Source organism: Neopsephotus bourkii, unplaced genomic scaffold (assembly GCF_033783945.1).
Source record: "Neopsephotus bourkii isolate Nb327-2 ecotype Australia unplaced genomic scaffold, CSIRO-AGI_Nbou_v1 NB_230, whole genome shotgun sequence".
Taxonomy (NCBI): Eukaryota; Metazoa; Chordata; class Aves; order Psittaciformes; family Psittacidae; genus Neopsephotus; species Neopsephotus bourkii.
The window spans coordinates 1,154,364-1,176,297 of NW_026900740.1; the positions used below are offsets into that span (position 1 = coordinate 1,154,364).

Genomic DNA, 21,934 nt, shown 5'->3' on the forward strand with positions numbered 1-21,934 from the left:
GATGCCATGCCTATCTCACAAAAGGCTGTTTCAGGAGCAATCAAGTTTAAACCAAGTAACTTCAACCTCTCAGAACTCGATACAAAAAGCAAATTCAAAAGTGTATGCTTACCAGTTTCACAGATTTATTGTACATTTTAACATATTCCTGTGAAAGCAGAACTTCATCAATTTTGAAAGTTACACCTGAAAAACTCAACTGTCTTGCTATGTACATTCCTCTCAGCTTCATATCCATAGCAACTATTTCCATGGCACCGACACCTCTAAAATAAAGGAATAAATTAAGTCAATATTAGAATTGTCAAGAGCAAGGATTTAAAAAAAACAAAACAAAACAACACCACAAACCAAAATTACTGAAGTGCTTTAGAAGAAAACAACATGCTTAAAAATGTGAAGGAATATGTTTCCAACATCATTAGTACTGCACTGTTAAACACATCCAATCAGAGGGACTTAAAATTTAGCCTTCATGTAAAACTATATCCCTGCCTTGTGGTTATTAAGTGTATCCCAAGAAGTATAAACACTCAGTAGTTACTTTTCCCCTAGCATGCATTAGGAGACAGTACTTTAAACTGCAATTGGATAATTTTGTTGGTTTAAATATATATATAAAACAAAATCTGGCATTGCAATTTTATAAACTCCAGTGAAGACTTAAAATAATAAACTGTATTAAGCTATTCAGATTTATGGTGGCATGAAAATAATTAAGCTAGTAGGTAACTTAAATCCTCTTCAACAGCAACACACCTTCAGCAATACCTTGAGAGCACAAAGTCAACTGCAGAGCTAACTTACAAGCTTGGGCTTGTAATTTCATTATTGCTCATTTAATACGTGCCCAGTAATGGAGACTACACTTGTACAGTCTAGAAAAGTCGTGCATCACATAGATGCTACACAAGAAGATGCATACTAAGCCCTACTGCAGCACTCTGAAGTGTTTAAAATTCCTTTTAAGTAGGCAAAACATAATATACTAAGATGCTCACCTACAAAAGAATGTAGCAGCTGCATTTTCTATTGACCTCTCACATTTAGTTCTTTTAATAAGCTCTGAAATACAAAGCACCTTGCAACAGCATGCATAATCTTCCTGAACTAGGTTCTTATGCCAGAAAACATAAGAGCAAGAATTCTTCCTGTTCAACTGCCTAAGCTGAATGCATAAGCATTAGAGGGCTTCTGCACACTGTGAAACATCAACTGAGCATGCTCAGCACACGCAATGTGATTTCATGATGAGCAAAGTATTTTCATGGCATAACACCCACATTTTAAGAGGCTATTTTCCCAGCAAGCATCTAAAGAGCTCAAACTTTTCTAAGTGCACGAGAAACACCCCGTTTTTCACTACATAACATAAACTGACTCCAGCTTCTAAATCTAGCAGAAATGTAAAGTTATTATGTGACAGGACAAGTTTGCAGAGGACTAGGAGTGAGTGAAGACAAAGGAACTGGAAAGCATAGTCAACCATATGTGTTCTTGCTATAGTTCTTTGAAACATTACCTTCTTTCAACAGCCTGAATAAAATCACTGAATTCCCTAAAAGGAGTTCCTTCACCCCATATACCAAGACGATTCATGTATGCCATATTTCTTGGCTCAGATGCACCTAGGAGAAGAACACACTCAGTACTGGTGCCATTAAAAGCATACAGAGACATTAAATGCAAACCAAGTAGTACATACCTGTGGCACTGGCATAAACAACCCTGGCTTTCGGAAGTTTATTCTGAAGTTCCAATACAGCCAGACCTGTTTTTGTTGGTTTGGAGGAACCAACAGGACACAGATTCTTTGCTTTATGACACTCATCGAATACAATCTGAACTGTAATTAAGGAAAACACTTGGTCCCACAGCTAAACCAGAAATCTGGTAATCACAAGAGGTGGCAGCAGTAAATGATAAACTCAGAAAGATGCTAGTCATATTTTTCACTAAATGCCTTGGGAAAAATATTTAGCTAGGAAGTACTTAAGAGCACAATTACCAACACCTGAGTTCTTGAAGATGTGGTCAATATTCAGAATTATAAGAACTCACTGGAGAAAATTTCAGTCTAAGCTTAAGGTTCTTAAATATCACACTTGTATTTTACGTGCTCCTTACAGAGACAGCAGAAGCTTCACTCTGGTACCAGAGTTGTGTGGCAACAATACAATGGTAGTAGATCTGGCACGAGGTTTGTAAAGCTTCAAGTCTAATGTCAGAGCATGCACACGATCAGTTACTGTCAGGAGCAAAGAATACCACTAAAAATACCAGCAAAATTAGGGATGTGAGCTTAAAGAGCAATTTGGTTACAATCAACTGATCTCCAGATAAAGGATACGACTCCATCGAAGTCTTCACCGCACCAGTGCAGAAGCTGCTTTAATCTGGTTTTGTATTTACCACCAGACTGACTTTCACCAATAAGAGAAGAGTAGGTAGCAAAGATGACCCCTTTCTTCACACTTCCATTATGTTTGGAAGAAATTTTCCCATACTTGAACTGCAATAAAAAGATAAGAAATTACAGGAATTATTCAGAAGAGATCCTACCTACGACGTGATTAAGGGATGCTGGTGGTCTTAATGGAAAGGTGCATACACTTTGAACCACCTGTATCCCTACATCATGATGATGGCATGACTGGCATATGGTGATGTGGTTAATGGGTTATGCAGGGCCTTACTTAAATACGTACTTATGGAAGACTAGATCTGAGGCCTCAAAAGATTAACAGCCACATTCTTTGACTACATGGTCTCCTTAAATACAATTAAGATTTTAGTTTCAATGCATGCTTTAGAGCTAATAGGTCAAGTGTATTCATAGCTAACACCATAAATGACAATTTCTAAAGCTTTTTAGTATTTTAGAAAGTATTTAATAGCATTTTAGAAATTAAGACTTCACAAAGCAAAAATACTGACTTAAACCAAACTTCAAGTTCAGTAAATTCAACCAGTAATCACACTTCACAGTTTAAGTGGCTAATCCTGACAAGAGTCACCAAAAATAACTGCGCTTGCCACTGCTGCTTTAATAAGTTACTGAGGAAGCCTATTATTCAAGTATTGCACACAAAATGTAGTACATATAAAATATGTGCTGGGAGACAGAAAGGAAAAAATGCAAATGCAACAAAATCTAAAGATTTAAAGAATACTTCAGAAAATACTAGTAATAGCAACAGTGGCTTCAATAGTATTTTAGAAAACATCACATGCTAAGACTTAATCCTACAATAGGGCCTATTTACATGATTAACTTCAAGCACTGTTTGGTTCTTCACAAGATTAAAGCCTGTCAAACAAGACCTACACAGCAAATGTATTGAAATTAGTACATTCTTGCTCTTAGAACAGTCAACATGCACAACTCGTCACACAAGCGTACCTAAAGTTTTGCCTCAACTGTACATAGTAAAAAGTTTCCACACCTTGTTTAATGAATGAACCAATATGTTTTTTGCTCCAATATCTCTCAAATCTCTCTCAGCATCGTATTTCAGATCATTTGACACGCTAAACCTGAAGACAGAAAGCAAAGCATATATTCTGTAAGTTACAGCAGTTGGTTCAGAAAGCACTTGCTAGAACATGTCAGAAGACAGATTACACTGAATTTAAGTACTATAGTCACTACAGTGTCTGCTCTGACAAATCCTGACACACTTACCAGACTGCTCTTTTTCTGCCTAACAAGTAATTTTCATAGATTATTCCAGCTATGGTCCTTCCTTTTCCTACACCAGCACCATCACCTATCAAGAATCCAGCTCTGTCTCCATTGGGCAGGAATGTTTCATGTTGCTGTAGGAGAAAAGAACAAAAAACTTGTACCCATTCTCCAGAACACATCGCTGTGGATTGTCAGAAATAAGCAAACATAAGAAACATCCTATTGGATGAGATCGGTGGTCCACCCAGCCAAGCAGCCTCCTGACAGCAGAAAGAAGGGATTTTATCTAGGGAGAGCATATGAGCTTATGGACTGCCTTATGTGATCCATTATTCCCTTTAGCACCTACAACTGCTGTAAGATTTGCTGTATACAGCTGTAATTCTTTTAGTGTCTACTACTACACTGATGCCTTTTTTTAACCCACTCATATGCCCCTCCACAGCCTTCTGTGGCACCAAAACCCAGACACCCACTGCCTACGTAAAGATGTATTCTTCTATCAATTTTCCTAGCAGTTTCCCCAAGTTCTGCTCTGTTCTTGTTCTGTGGGATTCCACTGCCTTCTTGGTTATATCAAACTAGATTGCATGCCTCTCAATTTTTCTCCTCTCTAGATCAAAGTGCCCCAGCCTCATCAGTGTCTTCTCATGAGGCAACTTATTCCCTCCTGTGACCATTTTAGCTGTCTTCTAACTTCACCACCTTCTTCCCTGACACAGTGCTGCCCACACATGCGGGCCCACTGAAGTTTAATACAGCAGCAAAGTAACACCCAATCTTGTTTTCTATGCCATCCCAGTGATGCCACTGTTGACTTTCCTGCTACTGCAGCCATTAAGTTATTTCAGAGGAATAAAAGTAATGACTAAGAGGTCCTTCCTGAGTTTTAAGACAGTCTGAGATCAGCATCATGGAAGTGGCTTACACAAAACTTTTCTAGGTGTATCACCTCACATTTATCTGAAGCTTACCTGATGCCTTCTAATGCAACTCAAACCTTTAAGCTCTTCTTACTTTATCTCCTTATAAAACTGACATAGCTGCATTTGTCAGAGAATAGTTTTTCTTCTTAAATTCTATGTTAGCTTTTAAGCTGTGCTAATGTCTCCCATACCTGGGCTGCGTAAGTGATTGCTTCAAGCTGCAGAGCAGACAACCAGCCACTATCAATTGTTTCTTCTGATATTGATGTCTGGTACCACACATCAGGAGGAGTTACACTGGATAATGAGCTGGTTTCCACTACTGGGTCAGGGTGACGTAGACCAATTTTTACTGGTTGAAAAGGAAAAGGGAGAAGATGAAAACATAGTACTGGTATTATACTTACCAAAACAAATTACAACTGTCTGTTGCAAAGGCAAGAACCACCACATTTTGGTGCAATGGTATGTCAAGACTTAAGCTGCATCATATAAAGGAATACATTAACCTGAATATGAAGAACTGCTATGTTAAATTTGTTTCTATTTTCACCACCTTCCCCCAATTTTTACAGAAGTAGATGAAATTCAGTTAACAGAAAATTAAAGTATTTGTGTACTTGACATGTCTGAGAAGAAATGGTTTGAACCTTGTCTTCCCAAAAGGCCAGAGGCAGCCTCAAGATGCCAGAATCACAAAAGCAACATTCTTCACACTATTTATATAGAGCTGGTTTTAAGCAGTATGAGAAAAGATTTAGACCAGACATGGTTTATAATTGCTGACAGAGCTCACCAGTGACAATAAAAATTAACCATTTAGCTACAAACTCCATGCAAAGTTTTTTGCCTTGTTTTTACAGTAGGTCAGCCATGTACCCACAAAACAAGATATCACCTTTTGTCACTGACTGCAATAAAGAGGAGGAAAAATAAAGAGGAAATGGCCACTAACAGCAGTAAAATACTCACTTTTTTGTTTTAAACAGCCCTGAAGTAGTCAGGAACAATGCAGGAAGAATGTGCTTAGGGTGGTATTACACCAGAAAACTCAAACTAGATTCTTAAGTGACCACTTAATCCCTTTGCAAAATTTCTTCTGCTGAGGCACAAACCATCTTTACATGGGTAAAGAAAGAGCTCACAAATCATGTTTCTGAAGCAAGTATTGCTCAAAGATACGCTAAAGAACACCTTTTCTATTAAAGAAATGTGCATACCTTCCAAAACAAAGCGCTATAAAAGAGAAAAATCTCCTAGGAAAACCCACAACAAATTCAGGCCATTTTCACTTGATTTGGGTAGTAACCTACCTGGTTTTTGGTGCTAGTAACTACAGAAGAGTTAGCAACAAACTAGCTCACAACACATTTCAGCCTTTTGACATAAAAAAACACGAGGTCGTACGTTTTATTGGCATATACTCAGCGTAAGTTTCTGCATGGCCCATTTCTTCTTCATCTTCTTCCTCAGGTTCCTCCTCTTCTTTTACTGCTGGCACTTTCTGCAACAGAGAAATACCTGCATTAGTCAAACAGCACATGGCTTATACTCTATATTCTGGGAATTAACACATGAAATGAGCACAAACTTGCACTTGAATGTTTTAACACATGTACTACGTGAACCAGTGAGCAGCTAGGAAAAGTACAGACCCAACTGCAGATATTACACTCTGAACAACCCTTTAAAGACACACAGGCAGAGAACTTCCTTTCCTTTACAAGCAGAGGAAAGTATTCCAAACTCACATAAGCAGAGCAAAAAGAAACACTTCTTACAGCATATTAAATCCAAACTGACTTAAAGAAAACTGCCTTAAAAACACAACAGTTAACAGCCAAAACCCAACTTTCAAGTGCTCCCATTCTACATTCATTATTTCACAACTTCAGGGAACAGCTACAATAACCACAGTTCTATCCAGGACTCTCTGAAATCTGAGTGTTATGCATTTCATATTATCACCTTGATGAGTAAGTTAGTATTTTGAAGTATTCATACTCAAATTACATCTTAAACTGACCAGGTCAGCCATGCTAGAGAAAGTCTTCTGACTTCCTCATTTCTAGTTACATGAATAGGGATATTTTAAAAGAAAATGTCTTAAACCACAAATTGATATGCTTATCAGCTCGCATTGAGCACACCCTTTATCCACAAAAAGAGGTTCTGTTAAGGACAGTAATTTCTTGGAATTGTCATTTATTATACAGATAGTCAGCTCTACACAGCTATTAGTTTTAATCATTTAACCAAGTATTCCTTCAGTGGAGACACTAACCTTATGAACAAACAGATGCACTCAGTAACTTCACCACAGAAAAGGGAGATATGAGTAACTACCAAAATTAGTCACAGGGGGTTGTGGCCAGTAAGATATACATTTGGCAAATTAACTATTTGTACTACTTACCATAGTAGGGGAAAAACTTCTCATTTTAATATCATTTATCCATATTCTTGCTACCTCTTTTGTGGAAGCCTCCTTCTTCATGGCACCATTGCTTAGATCAGCTACAAAAGAAAAGCGGCGTTTTATAGGAACTGCCTCCAAACATTGACTCCAATTCACATTCTTCTCTATTAATAAACAGTAAGAGAAATTTAAAACATCTACTGTGTTCTTAAAGCATCACTGTGCTACTATTTTTGTCCAGATTAAAAAGTATCTCGGCAAGGAGATAAATCCTGTTACTTCTTTGACTGAAGAAGCTTCCCATGCAATACCACTGCACCCAGCAGTGACATTGTGACCAGCTGTGTGTTAGTAACACTCCATCTTGTGAGCCTTTGAAGTTTCATAACAAACCAGAAAGTCCAGTGTTTCAACAGAAATGAGATTACCTGATCTAGTGGCATTTACCACCTCAGGACAAGCTACAATTATATCTGTAAAACAAAAAGTCAACACTTTGGACTCAGCTATTCAAAGTTTATAGCAGGATCTTTCAAGAAGACAATTTCTTCACTTCCCAGTCCTCTGTCACATTTGGAAGCATCTGGCAATAGGGCTTATACCGAACTGAAACAATTTACACAAGGGTAGATGTAAAACACTGAGAGCAGCTGTCAAATTTCCATCACATTGAGAGTCAATGCATGTAATAAATTTAGCATAATGGTCCCTAACGATTAAGACAATTGCACAAATAAAGTTGCCCTCAAAGAAGCTGCGTAATTCAACTTCTTAAAATTTTACAACCTAGAACTCCTGCTGCCTGAATTATGTGAACAGACCATGGTGCCTTCCAAGAGCTCATCTGCCCTTGACATTTCTACACGCATTTGGGGTTTTGTAACCACAAAGAAAGATCCAAAAACACAAGGACACAAAGAAGAACAGAAATGCAGTTCTAGAAGTTGCACGCCTCCTTTTCACTTAATACAGAAGCTACAGATTCAACTACTTTCTGCAGCTGTGCCACTACAGCAGCTACTGTGCTGTTACCTACTACTTATTGCTCCTGTGAGTTTTCATTAAGCACCAAGGTGTAAGTCAGTCCTATAAAAACTTCTCCCCCTCCTCTTCCTCACTCCTTCACCCCCACCCCAGCTTCAGTTGGTGTCTCAATTTTGCCAACCATGCAATGAAATAGAGCCACATCCTTCTTCTTGTTTCAGTCCTAACAGACAGCTTCATCTACTGCATGCTCTATCTGCATATGGAAAAATAGGTTACTTCCAATCCTGCCTATAAGACCAGTATATCTTGGAGACAGTGAAAAAAGTACTAATTTGTCATAGTTCCACAGCAACTATCCAGCAGAACAGAAAGTGATGTAGACTCAAGATAGCTACATCAACTTCAGTAATGTTCACAAATTAATCTTACCAATTTGCCAACTGCAGTCTAAAAATGTAAATCTTCCTCATTCCTTACAGTAAATCAAGAGCTTAGTTATTTTTAAAAGCCTTTCTGTATTACTTCACCCTGAATGCTAACAGTATTCCAGTTAGAACAGAATTTGTCAGGTTTTCTGGACCATTTCATTTTACTGTGATATTCTACTCATCAATGAAAATACAAGACATGCAAAGACCTTCACTGCCTGTTATTTCATTATTTGTCTGAAAAAATATGAACTAAAAGGAAAACTCACTTGCTGCAGTTGCTACTGGCTGGGCAATATTAGGAGGTGGCTTCAATTTCATGAGTTCATTAAGACTATTGTTCTTTAGCAGATCTTTCAGCTGAATCTGGTCCTTTGAAGGTGCAGTGGTCAAGGCATTGCGAACTGCTGGTGCTGCAACCGAGGGACGAGTAGTTGTGCTGGTCTGAATGATTTTTGCTACAGTGATAGTCTGCCTTGTGGTTGTAACAGGTGTTGTTTTTGTCATCACTAGCGTAGTCCCCAAAGTTGGAAGCTGATTTATTTGATTCAGCACAAAGGTAGTGGTGGATGGTGGTTGCTAGCAACAGGAAACAACAGGGAAATTTTCAGAAGACAGTGAAAAAGAGCAGACTTTAGTAGCCTTTCATCTAGAGGACAAGGAGTCACCAGTTTTTAAAACACTTGTAATAAGAAATGTCTTCATATAACATGCTGAAGATGTTAAGGATAATTATCTCATGGTGCAACAGTCTGAGCACGAAGTGTCTATCAATACACTGCTACACGTGGTTTTGCATGCTATTTTCACATTTTAAAGGAAATATAAAACAGGATGAAGGATTCACTGCCTAGGTACAAGACATGACCACTGCAGGTACAGGGACCCTATGCTGAGAGTTTCAAATACATACACTCTCTGCACAATTGCTAAGCTTTCACAGTCTCAGTACAAGCAGAACTGAGATGATGGCAAACTGGCACCTTACAGTCGCACCTCCCTCATTATATTTTACTAATACACTGTATTGGGTTTATGTGGCAAGGTTAGGTTGCAGGGGTGGCTTCTGTGAAAAGATGCCAGAAGTCTCCCCCACATCCAATAGAGACAGTTCCAGCCTTCTGTAAGATGAACCCACAGCTGGTCAAGGCTGAACCCATCATAGCTAGTACAGTGTTTTGGCTTTAGTGTGAGAACAGGTTGGTAAGACACCCATGTTTTAGTTGTTGCTGAGCAGTGCTTATCCCCATCAAGGACTTTTCAGTCTCTCATGCTCTACCAGTGAGGAAGTGCAGAAGAAGCCAAGAGGCAGCAGAGACCTGACCCAGACTAGCCAAAGGGGTGTTTCATACCATAGCTTGTCATGCTCAGTATAGAAACCAGGGGGAATTACCTAGAAGGGACCAACTGCTGCTCAGGCCAGGCATCGGTGGGTGCTGAGCAGTTGAATTGTGCATCATTTGTGTTTATTGGGTTTTTTGACTTTTCCTTCTTAGTTTTACATTCTCTCGCCGTTACTTCACTTACCATTATTATTATTATTAGTATATAGCACTTTAGTTATTAAACTGTTATCTCAAGCCATGGATTTACATTCTTTTGATTCTCCTCCCTGCCCTGCCCAGAAGGAAGGGGGGTTGTGAGTGAGCGGCTGCATGATGCTGAGTTATCAGCTGGGTCTAAGCCACAAGGCATATTTAAGAAGGGAGGAAGAACTACTGTGCAATCAACAACTGGGAGAAAGGAGTGAGACTAAGCAAGAAAACTCTGAAGGCTCCACTGTCAGTGAGGAAGGAGGAGGTGCTCCGGGCTGTCCACCTGCAGCTCATGGAGGGCCCCATGCCAGAGCATGCACGTCCTTCAGGCACATCATGACCCTATGGAGAGGGGCAGGTTTTCTGGCAGGGCTTGCAGCCATAGAGGGACCCACATTGGAACAGTCTGTTCCAGAAGGACTGTGCACCATGGGAAGGGCCCACAGTGAGGCAGTTTGTGGAGAAGAACTGCAGTCTGGGACAATGATCCATGTTGGAAAAGTTTGCGAAGGAGCTGCTGGAGCAGGGAATGAGCATGAGGAGGAAGCAGCAATAAATTTCCCCAAGTAGAGTGTTTTGACTGTGACACTAACTGCTGATCTCCCTGTCCTTATCTCGGCCCACAAGTCTTGCACCATTTTTCCCCCATCCAGCTGAGGACGGGGGAGTGAAAGAGCACCTGATGTCCCACCAAGGTTAACCCACCACAATAACACATGTAAAACCTTGAAGTACCAGTCCTTACCCGAACATTTAATAAGGCTGGAGTCGATACAGTCTCTGGTTCTTGCTTCACAGCAGCTGTGGCCTCAGTCTCCAAGCCTAGTTCTAAAGCACTAAGTGGCACTGACTGCAGAGGAAAGAAAGTAAGCATCAGGAAACTTTAATATTAGCAGGGAAAGAAACCTTAAGAGTAAATATCCACCCACAGAACAGGGAAGTCAACAGGGAAGTCCTCAACTGTGCCCATTAACAAAGGCTTCACAGAAAATAAAAGATCAGCAAGAGGTCAATTTCACATCCAGAGAAGTTAAACATACAACACTTTGTTAGTTAACTGCAGTAAAAATGTAATTAGTTTTGTGATATCACTGTTAAGCATATTGCTGCTCCCACTCTGTGGCTGAAACGGTCAATTATGAAATAACCGAGTGCTGTCATGGAGCTTAAACACTGTATTGTATTACACTTTTTTCACACATTTCATAGGAGAACAGTTAGACTCCAGTGATGTTACAGTTCACCATGGATACATGACAGCAGGCCACCCTTTAAGGCTCACAAGTTAAGTATATTTATGTTTATACTGATGTAAACAGTGCACTTCAGATTGCTTTTTTTTGCATAGAAGTTTGAAATTAAGAAGGCATTTTCCAATCTCAGTGCTATGAAACAAAAAGTTTATGAAAACTCCACATTCATTAACTATTTGCCATGGATACTCCCCCCAGCCCCGCTCAGCACAACAAACAGGTAGAAGCTCTTCTGTCCTATAGCAAACACCTATGTTCTTGTTTTAACCTGCTGAACAGCTGGAGTTGGTGCTGGAGTTGCAAGAACCACATCCGGAGAGTCAATATCAAACAGGTCATTTGGACTGATTCCACTCTCACTCAAAGCAGCAAGCAACAGATCTTGTCCTGGCTCCACCATCTCTAAAAGAATCAGAACCACAAATACCAGTTACATTTTGTTCTGACTTTGTGCACACACACATACTCACAACTGAAGTTCCCCTTCCTGCATTTACGGGCGTATGCAATGTGCTCTCTTGTATGCACAGTTTCACTTTCCGGATTTGTTCTGGCTCTTCTGATCATTTGGAGATTTTCCCTCTATTTTGTTTCTTAAATCTTTTCAATATACCCACCATATTTAGAAGCAGGAAGAATTACATAGTTTACTGCAGAAGATGCTATCATACCCATAAGCTTAAAAAGAAAAAAAATAAGCCTTTTCTGGTCTTTGCTGCACCACACTTTTGAGCCTTACAAGAACAAGAGACAGAAACGGTGAGACTGTATTATGCTAATGCCAGAGTCTTTGTCAGTGAAACACACTGCACGAGGGAAGCACAATTAAAACTCATTTAGTTTATCTTGTAACAACAAGTTAGCGATAAAAAGCTTATAAGGAAAGCTTTTCTTTCTTGCTTGCCCTTACATTAGGTAGTAATTCATTCATAGAGGAAATTTTGTTTTGCATAGTGGAAAGAACCAATGTTCTATTATTGTAGTATGTTAACTACATATTAAATAGGACACTAACATCAGGTCATAGACTCCTTTACGTGTAGGACAAGCAAAATTAACTTCAAAAAGCTATTCTAGACGGTGTAAAACCTTGTTAAAAAAGCCAAATACTCTGTTTTCAGATTAAGACAGAACATATTTTGTTTCCTTAAGAAGGAAGCTCATTTCTGTTAGTACTAAGACAAAAATTACATGAGGCCACATAACTTGAGTGGTTACTTATATATTCTATACCTCAATAAAGATTTATTTCCCTTCTCCTCTAAACCCCCGTAACATCCACTGGTAACAAAACACCAAAACCTAACAAAGATGAACACCTACCGTAAAGGAGGCAAGAGGACAAAAATATTTATTGGCATTTTAGATACACTCATTCAGAGACTCCAAATCAGCATTCGCTTGCTTGTCCTCCTTTACATGCACAGCTAAGCCACATCCAGCTGCTTGGTCACACACATAACTCATTACAAGAATTACCTGTTCTGCCAAATGTGCTAAGTTAAGCCCCAGGCACATAATTCTTATTCTTCCTAGTTCTAGTCTGTGCAATAGTAGGGAGAAACATTCTTTCAGTGGACTAATACCAAAATGGTGGCACCACAATTGAAGCAGTGGATGTAATGTACTGGGACAAGGGGAAGACATATTCTGAAGCATCAAAAGACTGCACTACCCAAAAGAATAGCAAAGCAACAAGCAGTAATTGGTGGGACTGCTACTGACCACACGCAATCCCCCTGAACACCACTTGCTGTGTCAAAACTAGATTCTACTTTTTTAAAGGCATTTGAGGTGATCACGTAATTACAAACCAGACCATTCTGCCAACTTATCAGGCACAGAAGATATTAAGAAATAAAGACATCTAGCAGATTTAATTAACATGGCAGCTCCTTCAAAGGATGTCACCTCCCACTAGTCTATCTCCTAGAACCTTGAATGGGTCATAAAAAATGAGTAAGAACAGACTGTCAGCTCTACCTTGCAGAAAGATTACATGTCTCATCTCAAAACAAGGGGATCTCACATATATATTAATTGGGTAAGATAAATCCTTAATTTTCAGACTTTTTCAGCTAAGTTTAGAAGCTTACAGCATTGTTTGCTGATTAGTTTACAAAGATTAAGACTGCAGATAGAGTTTTAGCTCATCATTACTTTTGGTGTTAAGAACTGAGGGTACTGAGATTAATTTGTCCACAAAAGGTGAATTAAGACAGGTTACCCCTTCAAAACAGCAGCTCCAAAGCACTTCACGTTCATAACCCTACAGTGCCCATTTGGGAAAGGGGCATGAGCACTCTTGACATAGTGCAACACCTTTGCTCTACATGGTCAAATAAACAAACCTGTCCAAATGTATCAAGGAAAGAATGCCAGTTATGAAGTGTTTTAGTCTGTATGTAGTTTTGATGCCACCAGCTCTAAGAGAAGATAGGATTAAAATTTGGTTGAGAGATAAGTGGCTCCACGGAATAAAGGCATGGAAAGACAGAAATTTGGGGTGCTTACTTGAAAGAGAGCTAGCACCAAAAAAAATTACTCAAGATAACTTCTACTCTACCCTTGCAGTGTGTGAAGGCCCTTCTGTGAAGTTGAGACTCAAAACAAAACCAAGGCTAGAAAAAAACACGCCAACACCACACAAAAACACATCCTCCCTAACCATCCTAGAACAGTGCCACAACCCAACAACTGTGTTTCAAGTTTAACATAGCTGTGATAATACTGAACTCTAGGTTTTTAACCTTTAAAACCGCCACGGATAGCCTGAGATTGTTTCACCAAGCTCAGAAAAAAAAGTATTTGTAGCAGTAATAATTGCTCATTTCAGCTTTTATGAGGTACTGAGTGATAGAAATTAGTGTAGGAATTCCTACAATTCCAGAATGAGTACCTTCGGTTTAGAAGCATCCCTTTCCTAGCATGGCTCTCTTCACATAAGAAACCCCCCAGCTGCATCTCTCACACTAACCCCAAATTTAACAGTCTTAAAGCTCAGCAATTGTTAACAATCCAGCAAAAAGCAAGTAGAACAGCAGCAATAGTTTATTTGTGTCATACAGTTTGGACAATGGAAGTTTGACTAGTTTCACTTATTTTGTTTCTGTACACTAGGAACAAAGCTGCATTGTTTGAAACTGGAACAAAAGGAATTTGGGACTTCTAGAATTTTTACATTATAAGTCACTGAATACTTCGCACCAGTTTTAGGCTTTGTGAAACTTCCAAGCCCCACTGCTGCCTATCCCCGGTTTTAATGCAGTAAGGAAATTAAGTGAGGAGAAATAAGTAAATACAGGCAAAGCTGCACTGTGATAGGTCAGTTTATTTTTTGTGACATACGCTAGTCAAGCCTAAAGCGTTATCAAGCTAAAACAGCTCCATAATCTTACAAGGTAGGAGGCTCCTCAGTTAACACAAGTGAAAGCGACTTTATCAAGCTCTGCAGCTCAGCTTTGGCAAAACTATATAAGGACCTGTTTGCCGCATCTTTAAAATCTCCAAAAGAAATTACTTATAAAAAAGTTGTGAATATTACAAGCTGTTCCCTAAGCATTTCACCAATCCAAGGACTGTTGTGAGCATGCAGAATCTTGCAGATAAGGTTGTCTATGTTTAGTCGGGCTGCCCAATGTCACTGATCAAGATTCAACCTGTTAGATAAAGCTAACAAAAAATATGTATTTCTAGAATTCCAGCAGCAGCAATATTTCAGTTTCTTTTGTATCAATCATATAAATCGCTGCCATTTCAAGAAGGGCTATCACAATGCATCAAGCATTTCCATAAGGTGCTCTTCTGCTGCAGAATATAGCCTAAAACTTTGATAAAGACAGCTTTGCTACCACTGCATGTTATGTAAATAACTTCTGATTTAAAGACACAAAACCAAAATGCCATGTTTAATAGTATGTCATGTATCCATGCCAACCTGACTCTCTCCCTCCCTCCATTTTAGCTTTGGTACAAAGAAGCAAAAAACAAAACAAAAAAGGGATTCTAAAGCACATGCTAAGCAACCCACTCTCCATTTCCCCCAAGGAAAATAATGGCAGAATCCTAAACAATGAAAAGGCTTTTGATTTTTAGGGGTGAGAGTTACATGTTGTAACACTGTATACCTAATGTGCTTATCTAAAAATCTTCATCAACTCTAACATCACAGCTTAGCTCAGATCGATCACAATCAACCACGCACAGCTCTTTCCAAACCCTTTGGACATCTGGCCTCTGTGGCACACCCAACATGCAAACGTGGGTTTAAATGGGACCAGTGCAGTTTAGCAAATCCTGTTTCTCCTTTTACTGGGAGGGATTTTCCCACTGGCTTTCTGAGGAATACATGTCACTTGACCTACACTGGAAGCCACTTAAAATACCACACAAATACTGAAGTTGTAGAGAAAAGACACGTATGACCCCAACAGCTTTCTGCCTAAACCACAAGCTACTATTAACCTAAAAAACTGCCATCTCCATGCACAGCCTCTCACAACAGAGGTGTAAGGGCTGCTAACCCCTAATCCCACACAACAGGATTCTCTGGATATCCAGATGGGTTCTGCTCATCTTGCAGCTTTTGGCTCCAGAAGGCAACCTGGGAAACAATAAAATAGGAAAAAAGCCAACCCATGCTCTTCTAGTCCTTTCCAAGTCACCATCCAACCACAGTGTAAGGCACTAATGACTGAACTCACCCATCCTTACAGGCCTTACCCTCAAGCCTAATAGTCAACATGGCATTTGAATGTACAAAATCTACTTGTGATACACAAAACCCTGTAAAACACACAACAGTTTTGCATGCACTGGCCACCTCTCTGAAGTCAATGCGTGTAAGGTAGTTCAGGATGCTGCAGCACTCAACTCTGCCTCAAAGCTCTCTTTACAACTATTCTATGAAATTCACAGCGGTCAGGATACATGGACTGAAAATGGGAAACTGAGAAGCTTTTAAAATGTTATATGTAATGATCTGGCTAAAATTCAGCCTTCAGACTAAATGGCTGGAGGTCAAAATTTAGGCTCTAGTGAAGGCTTTTAAGAAATAAAACCCAGAAGAGGCACCAGCGGTATCTGAGCACTTTTACCCTCCCTCGATTTTGGCCTGGGAGTCTCTTCTAGGTATATCTCGAGGAACAAGAAACACATTAACCATACTGCTGCCCACTCCAATAGCTTCTCAAGTAGCTGTTGGTCAGTTTTGACATCAAGGAATTTGTCTGGATAGCAAAAAGACAAATTGCCCGCATTTTAAAGACTATAATGACATTCAGAAGTAACATATCACACCAGTTCAAATGTCATTCTGACATAGCAAATTATTTGCTTTACATCATCAACTACAGCTTTTCAATTGGGGGGGGGGGGCAAAAAAAAGCTTGCAAAACATTCATGCATGCATTTAATTCATTTTAATCCAGAAGCCACCTACATGCCCTAAAGCAAATCAATGCATCGCTGAGTTAATTCTTAACTCCAGAGCAAGTAATGGGGAAAAAAAACCGTAATTAGAAGAATTATTAGCTTGAATAAACAACACAATCTTAAGTCACCCAATTCATCAACTCAACTTTTTTAAGCATTTAAACGACTGGCCTGATCTTTAGCAGGCAGCAAACATCTAAAACAGGCTCTGTATACCTGCTAGAAAGTCCAAGAGTTGTAATTTATACCCCCAAACACAGTGTGGAACCTGCTCAACTAAAAATAACAATGAAACAACCGATAAAAAGATAGACAGAAACCTCACAAGGCCTCTTCCTATTCAGACTGTAAGGACATTTTTATGTTAAACAATTACTCACCCTAGCAACCTCTGTTTGAGATGCGCTCGTTAAGAGTCACTGGACTTTGAGGCCGGGTCTGTCGCTGCGGCGTTCAGCCCCACCGGGAGCTGCGGGGCTCCGGCCGGGCGCGCCAGCCCCGCGGAAAGGCAGCGGGAGGGTCCCGGTTCCCAGCCTCGCCACCTTCCCCACCAACACGTGTTACCGACATAAACTTCCGGGTTGGGCGAGAATTGGCTGCGTAATTGTGTCCCATGCGCGACTTTTTGTTTTCAGCCCTTCATGTCTTTAAAGATCCCTTTCACAACGCTAGGATCCCGGAGAAGGGCGATGGGGTTGAGGCTCACGGCAGCCTTTAGAGCCACTCCAGCACCATAAATCACCCCCCCCCCCCCCCCACACACACCGCCTCGTTTCACCAGAGCGGCTCCATTTCAAACGTTAACAATTACCCCCGCCGCGGAAAGCCCGCACAAAGGCGAGCGCCGCGGACCCGGCGGGGAGACGCCGCCGTCCCGATGCCATTTTACCCGAGCAGGGCGGGGGAGCGAGCCCAGCCCCACCGCCGCCCCCCACCCCCGCGCCGCCAACCGCTACCGAAACGCTTCCCCACAGCAAAGGGGGCTCCGCCGCCCGCCCAGGCGGCCCCACCGCTACCCACACGGCCTCGGGCACAAAGTTTATCCGACTCGCAAGCAAGCGGCGGCCCAGCCGGGCCAGCGGCGCCTTCCCCCGCCTCACCGCGCCGCACCGGGCCCACCGGGGACCCCCGGCGGGGACGTCGGTGCGGCCCGCCCCAGCCTGAGGGGCCAAGGGAGGCGCGGAGCCCACTGCCGACACGGCGGCTTCCCCTTCACACAGCACCCCCCTCACACACACACACCGCGGGGCCCGGTGCGCAGCGATAGCGGCGGTGTCTGAGGAGAGAGAACCCCCGGGGGCGCCGCAGCGAACCCACGGCGCAGGGAGCGGCCTGAGGCGGCCGAGCAGACCCGCAACCAAGCGATAGGGCGGAGCAGGACTCACTCTCTCTCGGTCGCTCCCGGTCCTCCCGCGGCCGCTCCTAGAAGTGTCCGCCGCTGGCGCCGCCGCCCGCCGCTTTCTAACTCACGGCCGCCATCTTTGCCCTCCCTCCCCTCTCACAGGGAGGGGGAGGGGGGGAGCGGGGCTGAAGGCCGCCCGCCGCGCCGCACCACGTGACCAACACCGCACCTCCTCCTCCTCCTTTCCCCCCCCTCCCCTCCCCCCGAACGACGCGCCCCACCCCTCCCCACGTGATGCCAGCCACCGCCCGCCGCTGGCGCGCGCTTCGCCCCACGTGATGCGCGGCCCCTCCACGCTGGCCTCCCCAATCACGTGGCCGCCGCCACCGACTCGCGCCCAACCCCCCCTCCTTTCTCTCCCCCGTTTCTCCCCCCTCGCCCCCCCCTCCCCCGCTCCGCTCCCGCCGCCACCGGACTGTGGCGCACGCTCCCCCGACCGCGTCACGTGACATGCCGCTCCTCGTTCCTCCCTGCCCAACCAACAGCTCCCCGCCCCGACACCCGGCGTATCCACCGTCCTCAGAGCGCGACGTCCCCCGCGGGCGGGCGCTGCCCCGGAGCCGATGGCGGCGGACCGGACTCGAGGCTGGCGACTTGGGCCCGGTTCCCGGTTGGGTGGGGGAGGGGAAGGCGGAGGCGAACGGGGCTGCGAGCGGTCACGTGATCCCCGGCTTCTCCAAGATGGCGGCTGCCGCGAGGACGCGACAGGCGGCACTCTCGCGAGAGCTCGCTCTTCTCGGGGTATCGTGATGACGCGCCTTGTGTCCGTGCGCGGGCGCGGGCGCGGGCGCGGGCGGGGGGGGGAGGGAAGGAGAAAGAGGAAGGGGTGGCGCATGCGCATTGCGCCATCCGTCTGAGGCGGTGCGCGGCAGTGGCGGGCAGCCTCCATCGGCTGAGGAGCAAGCGATGGTGTCGGAGCCTGCTCCCGCCGCTGGACGCGGCCCCCCTCGGTTCCAGCCCGCCGTGGCTGGCGCTGCTGTCCTTGTGAAAGCACTGCAGGGCTCTGGGCTCTGCGGGATGCCTACTGACCCCCGTTCCCTCGCAGGCGCACGACTCGCCAGTGTCCCCCTCACAGAAGCAGCGCCCTAAGGAGAACGAGAGGTGACAGCGGTGCTGAGGGCCATCCCTGCTGAGCAGCCTGGTAATGCCACACGTGCAATGTGCTGGCACATGAGTTTTCCCTCACAAATACCTTAAAAGTGGCTAAAGTGACATTTTCTGCTGCAAAGAGCTAGTTCTACCTGAAAACCCGATGACTGCTTACATTTGCTTTGACATTTAGGGAGATCTTTTAGCAGTTAGGCCCTCAGACTGACAAGATTCTTGCTGAAAGGGACATTATTCCATTAAAATATTTTCCTAGATGTGTAGGAATATGAAAACGTGTAAGAATTTTAGCATAAAATTGAAGCACACACGAAGTGTGGCACTCATGAAACCTGCTTAAAACGCTCCGTGCTGCTTGCTCAGTTTATGCAAGTTTACTTATTTTCTTGTTCGGCAAACCTAAAAAGGATTAAAATAACCAATAATGGATTAGGCGGATTTAGACTAAGCTATTTAAAGACAAAGCAATGTTAATTAAACTGACTTAAATCATACAGATTAATCAGTGATGCTTTAGATGCTAGAAGAAGATGAGAGGAGCCTGGCCAGAGATGAGAAGAACAATTCAAATGGTGGCTGATACCTTCCTCTAGTGCTTCAAATAGAGGCACAATAAAGGACAGTGTGTGTGTGCTATAGCTAACATTAAAGGCACATAAGCAGCTCTATACAATCGGGACAAGAAGGTGATGTTTTTGGTACCTGGAGCTGAAAAGAGAGTTAACCTGTCAGGCCTATGAGCAGAGTTCATGACCATCCTCGACAGGGAGAGATGAGTGACAACACCACTTCCCACTGGTGTGAAATGCAGTGTTACCTGCAGGATACTGTTTCCACAGGACTTTGTGTGTGAGTTAATGATCTCAGTGAATGAGATCCATGTTTTTAGTCCCTTAGTCCCTTTTACCATAATTAGACACTACTGTGAACGTAATTATATTTTATAAGCTGTGAAATGGGATTAGCCCCTATTGCCATTTTATTATATGACTATAAGTTGCCTAACGTAATGTGCAACTGTTATCCTTAGGGTATGAATGTGCTTTTTCATGGCGAGGTACAGCGGTCAAAATGCAAAATGTCAAGATTTCATCTTGTTAATAAGAAATTTCTGTAAATATTGTGATATTTGTGGCTGCCCCATCCCTGGCAGTGCTCAAGGCCAGGTTGGACACAGGGGCTTGGAGCAAGCTGCTCCAGTGGAAGGGGTCCCTGCCTGTGGCAGGGGGCTGGGACTGGATGAGCTTGAAGGTCCCTTCCAACCTAGACCAGTTTGTGATTCTATGATTTATGATTTATTTTATTGAAAATGTAACAGGAGCTGTGGGAGAACTACAGCAAGAACTTGCTCTCGAGTGGGAATACATAACCAGCAGCTTGTTGGTCTACTTGAGAGAAATAGAACTTTCTTGAATTTAAAGGTAGCCAGTTCTAAAACTAATATATATATATTAACAGTGTGAAGTGTTTAGGCTGGAGGGATTTACTCTGAAGATTTCCTTTGCTTTCTGAGCAAAACCAGCACTTTGCTCATTCGCTTTTCTTCCCTTCCCCCTGACTTCCCATTTCCACATGAAAACACAGAGCCCACTGGAGCTGCTTTTACAGCACTATGGGAGATAATATTTAGGTCACTGGGTTTTAAAGCCTATGCCAGTGGGAATCATCCCGCTGTCTCCAGTGCACAGGAGCCAGTCCTGAGTCATGGTGACCAGCAGCTACAGCTGGACAAGTCCTTTTTTGGCAGGGTTTATGCATGATAACATTTTAACTTCCCCTTGGTACTGCCTTTTTGGTCATAGCTCCCTGAGACAAGGCAAGGGGGAAAGCTATTTGGTTCATTCTTGGTGCTATCCCAACGCGCTGGCAGCAGGGGCCGGCTTGAGCTGATGTTAGAGCTGACGTTGTTTCCTTTGTTGCTCCAGGGAAGGGAATTAACTTCGCTGGCTTTGCCCTCTAGCGGCGACCCGCACGGCCTCGGTGCTGCAAACCCTATTGCTTTTGTTTAATGCACAGCTATAAAACGGCTATTAAAAATATCCCCAAAAGCTGAGTAAAAACACAGTAAAGGTGTTTCCAGAGCTTTCCCATGACATTAGGAACAGCATTTCTCCATTAAAATATAAGATATTAAGATGTAAGGGAGAAGTTCTTTACTATGAAGGTGGTGAGGCGCTGGAATGGGTTGCCCAGAGAACTGGCAAATGCTCCATCCCTGGTAGTGTTTAAGGCCAGGTTGGATGGACTCTTTGGTGACATGGTTTAGTGTGTGGTGTCCCTGCCCCGTGGCAGGGGGGTTGGAACTAGAGGATCTTAAGGTCCTTTCCAGCCCTAACTTTTCTGTGATTCTGTGATTACTGCAAGAAAGAAACCATCATTAGTAATTTATGAAGATTTTTTTTCCAGTCACATCCACGCTGTGTGAAAAGGACAGTGGGAACTGGGGTGGAAAAATAGTCCCAGTGTCTGCCTGAGGGCTCTGATGCCTTCTGGAGAGCTCAGGGTACCTGCCCTGAGGGAGGAAGTTCATTGACATGATGCACAGGTTGTTCACAAAAACATGTTGCCTTCCCATAAACTGTATGTGCCTCGTTAGCAAAGACAAAGACATCATAAATTACAGCAACAATGCAGAGCTGGGTTTCTTTTTCCTTTTCCCAAAGTGCCTGTCTCAGCAGAGAGCTATCATGACATGGGGAGAGGGCAGACTAAAGCATGGGGCTGCTTCTGCTGCCAACCCTGCAGCTGCAGCCTCC

The 21,934-nt window shown here is 43.0% G+C and overlaps 1 protein-coding gene across 3 annotated transcripts in view; it reads right to left on the reverse strand.

Annotated features, from left to right (window-relative positions):
• Positions 1–18,250, reverse strand: part of SBNO1 (strawberry notch homolog 1) — a 31,933-nt gene extending 13,683 nt beyond the window's left edge. Inside the window, exons 1-15 of one of the 3 annotated variants that reach the window (XM_061344641.1) lie at positions 18,055–18,250; positions 17,050–17,326; positions 11,505–11,638; positions 10,729–10,833; positions 8,718–9,027; positions 7,462–7,506; positions 7,031–7,131; positions 6,022–6,118; positions 4,806–4,966; positions 3,686–3,819; positions 3,447–3,537; positions 2,351–2,512; positions 1,706–1,841; positions 1,523–1,628; positions 113–266 (exon numbers count right to left, since the gene is read on the reverse strand). In XM_061344641.1, the coding sequence (XP_061200625.1) occupies positions 113–266; positions 1,523–1,628; positions 1,706–1,841; positions 2,351–2,512; positions 3,447–3,537; positions 3,686–3,819; positions 4,806–4,966; positions 6,022–6,118; positions 7,031–7,131; positions 7,462–7,506; positions 8,718–9,027; positions 10,729–10,833; positions 11,505–11,636 (1,734 nt within the window). In that variant the 5' untranslated portion in view covers positions 11,637–11,638; positions 17,050–17,326; positions 18,055–18,250. The remainder of the gene's footprint in view (positions 1–112; positions 267–1,522; positions 1,629–1,705; positions 1,842–2,350; positions 2,513–3,446; positions 3,538–3,685; positions 3,820–4,805; positions 4,967–6,021; positions 6,119–7,030; positions 7,132–7,461; positions 7,507–8,717; positions 9,028–10,728; positions 10,834–11,504; positions 11,639–17,049; positions 17,327–18,054) is intronic. The other 2 variants (XM_061344640.1, XM_061344642.1) reach the window with 2 other exon arrangements.
• Positions 18,251–21,934: the final 3,684 nt, after the last annotated feature.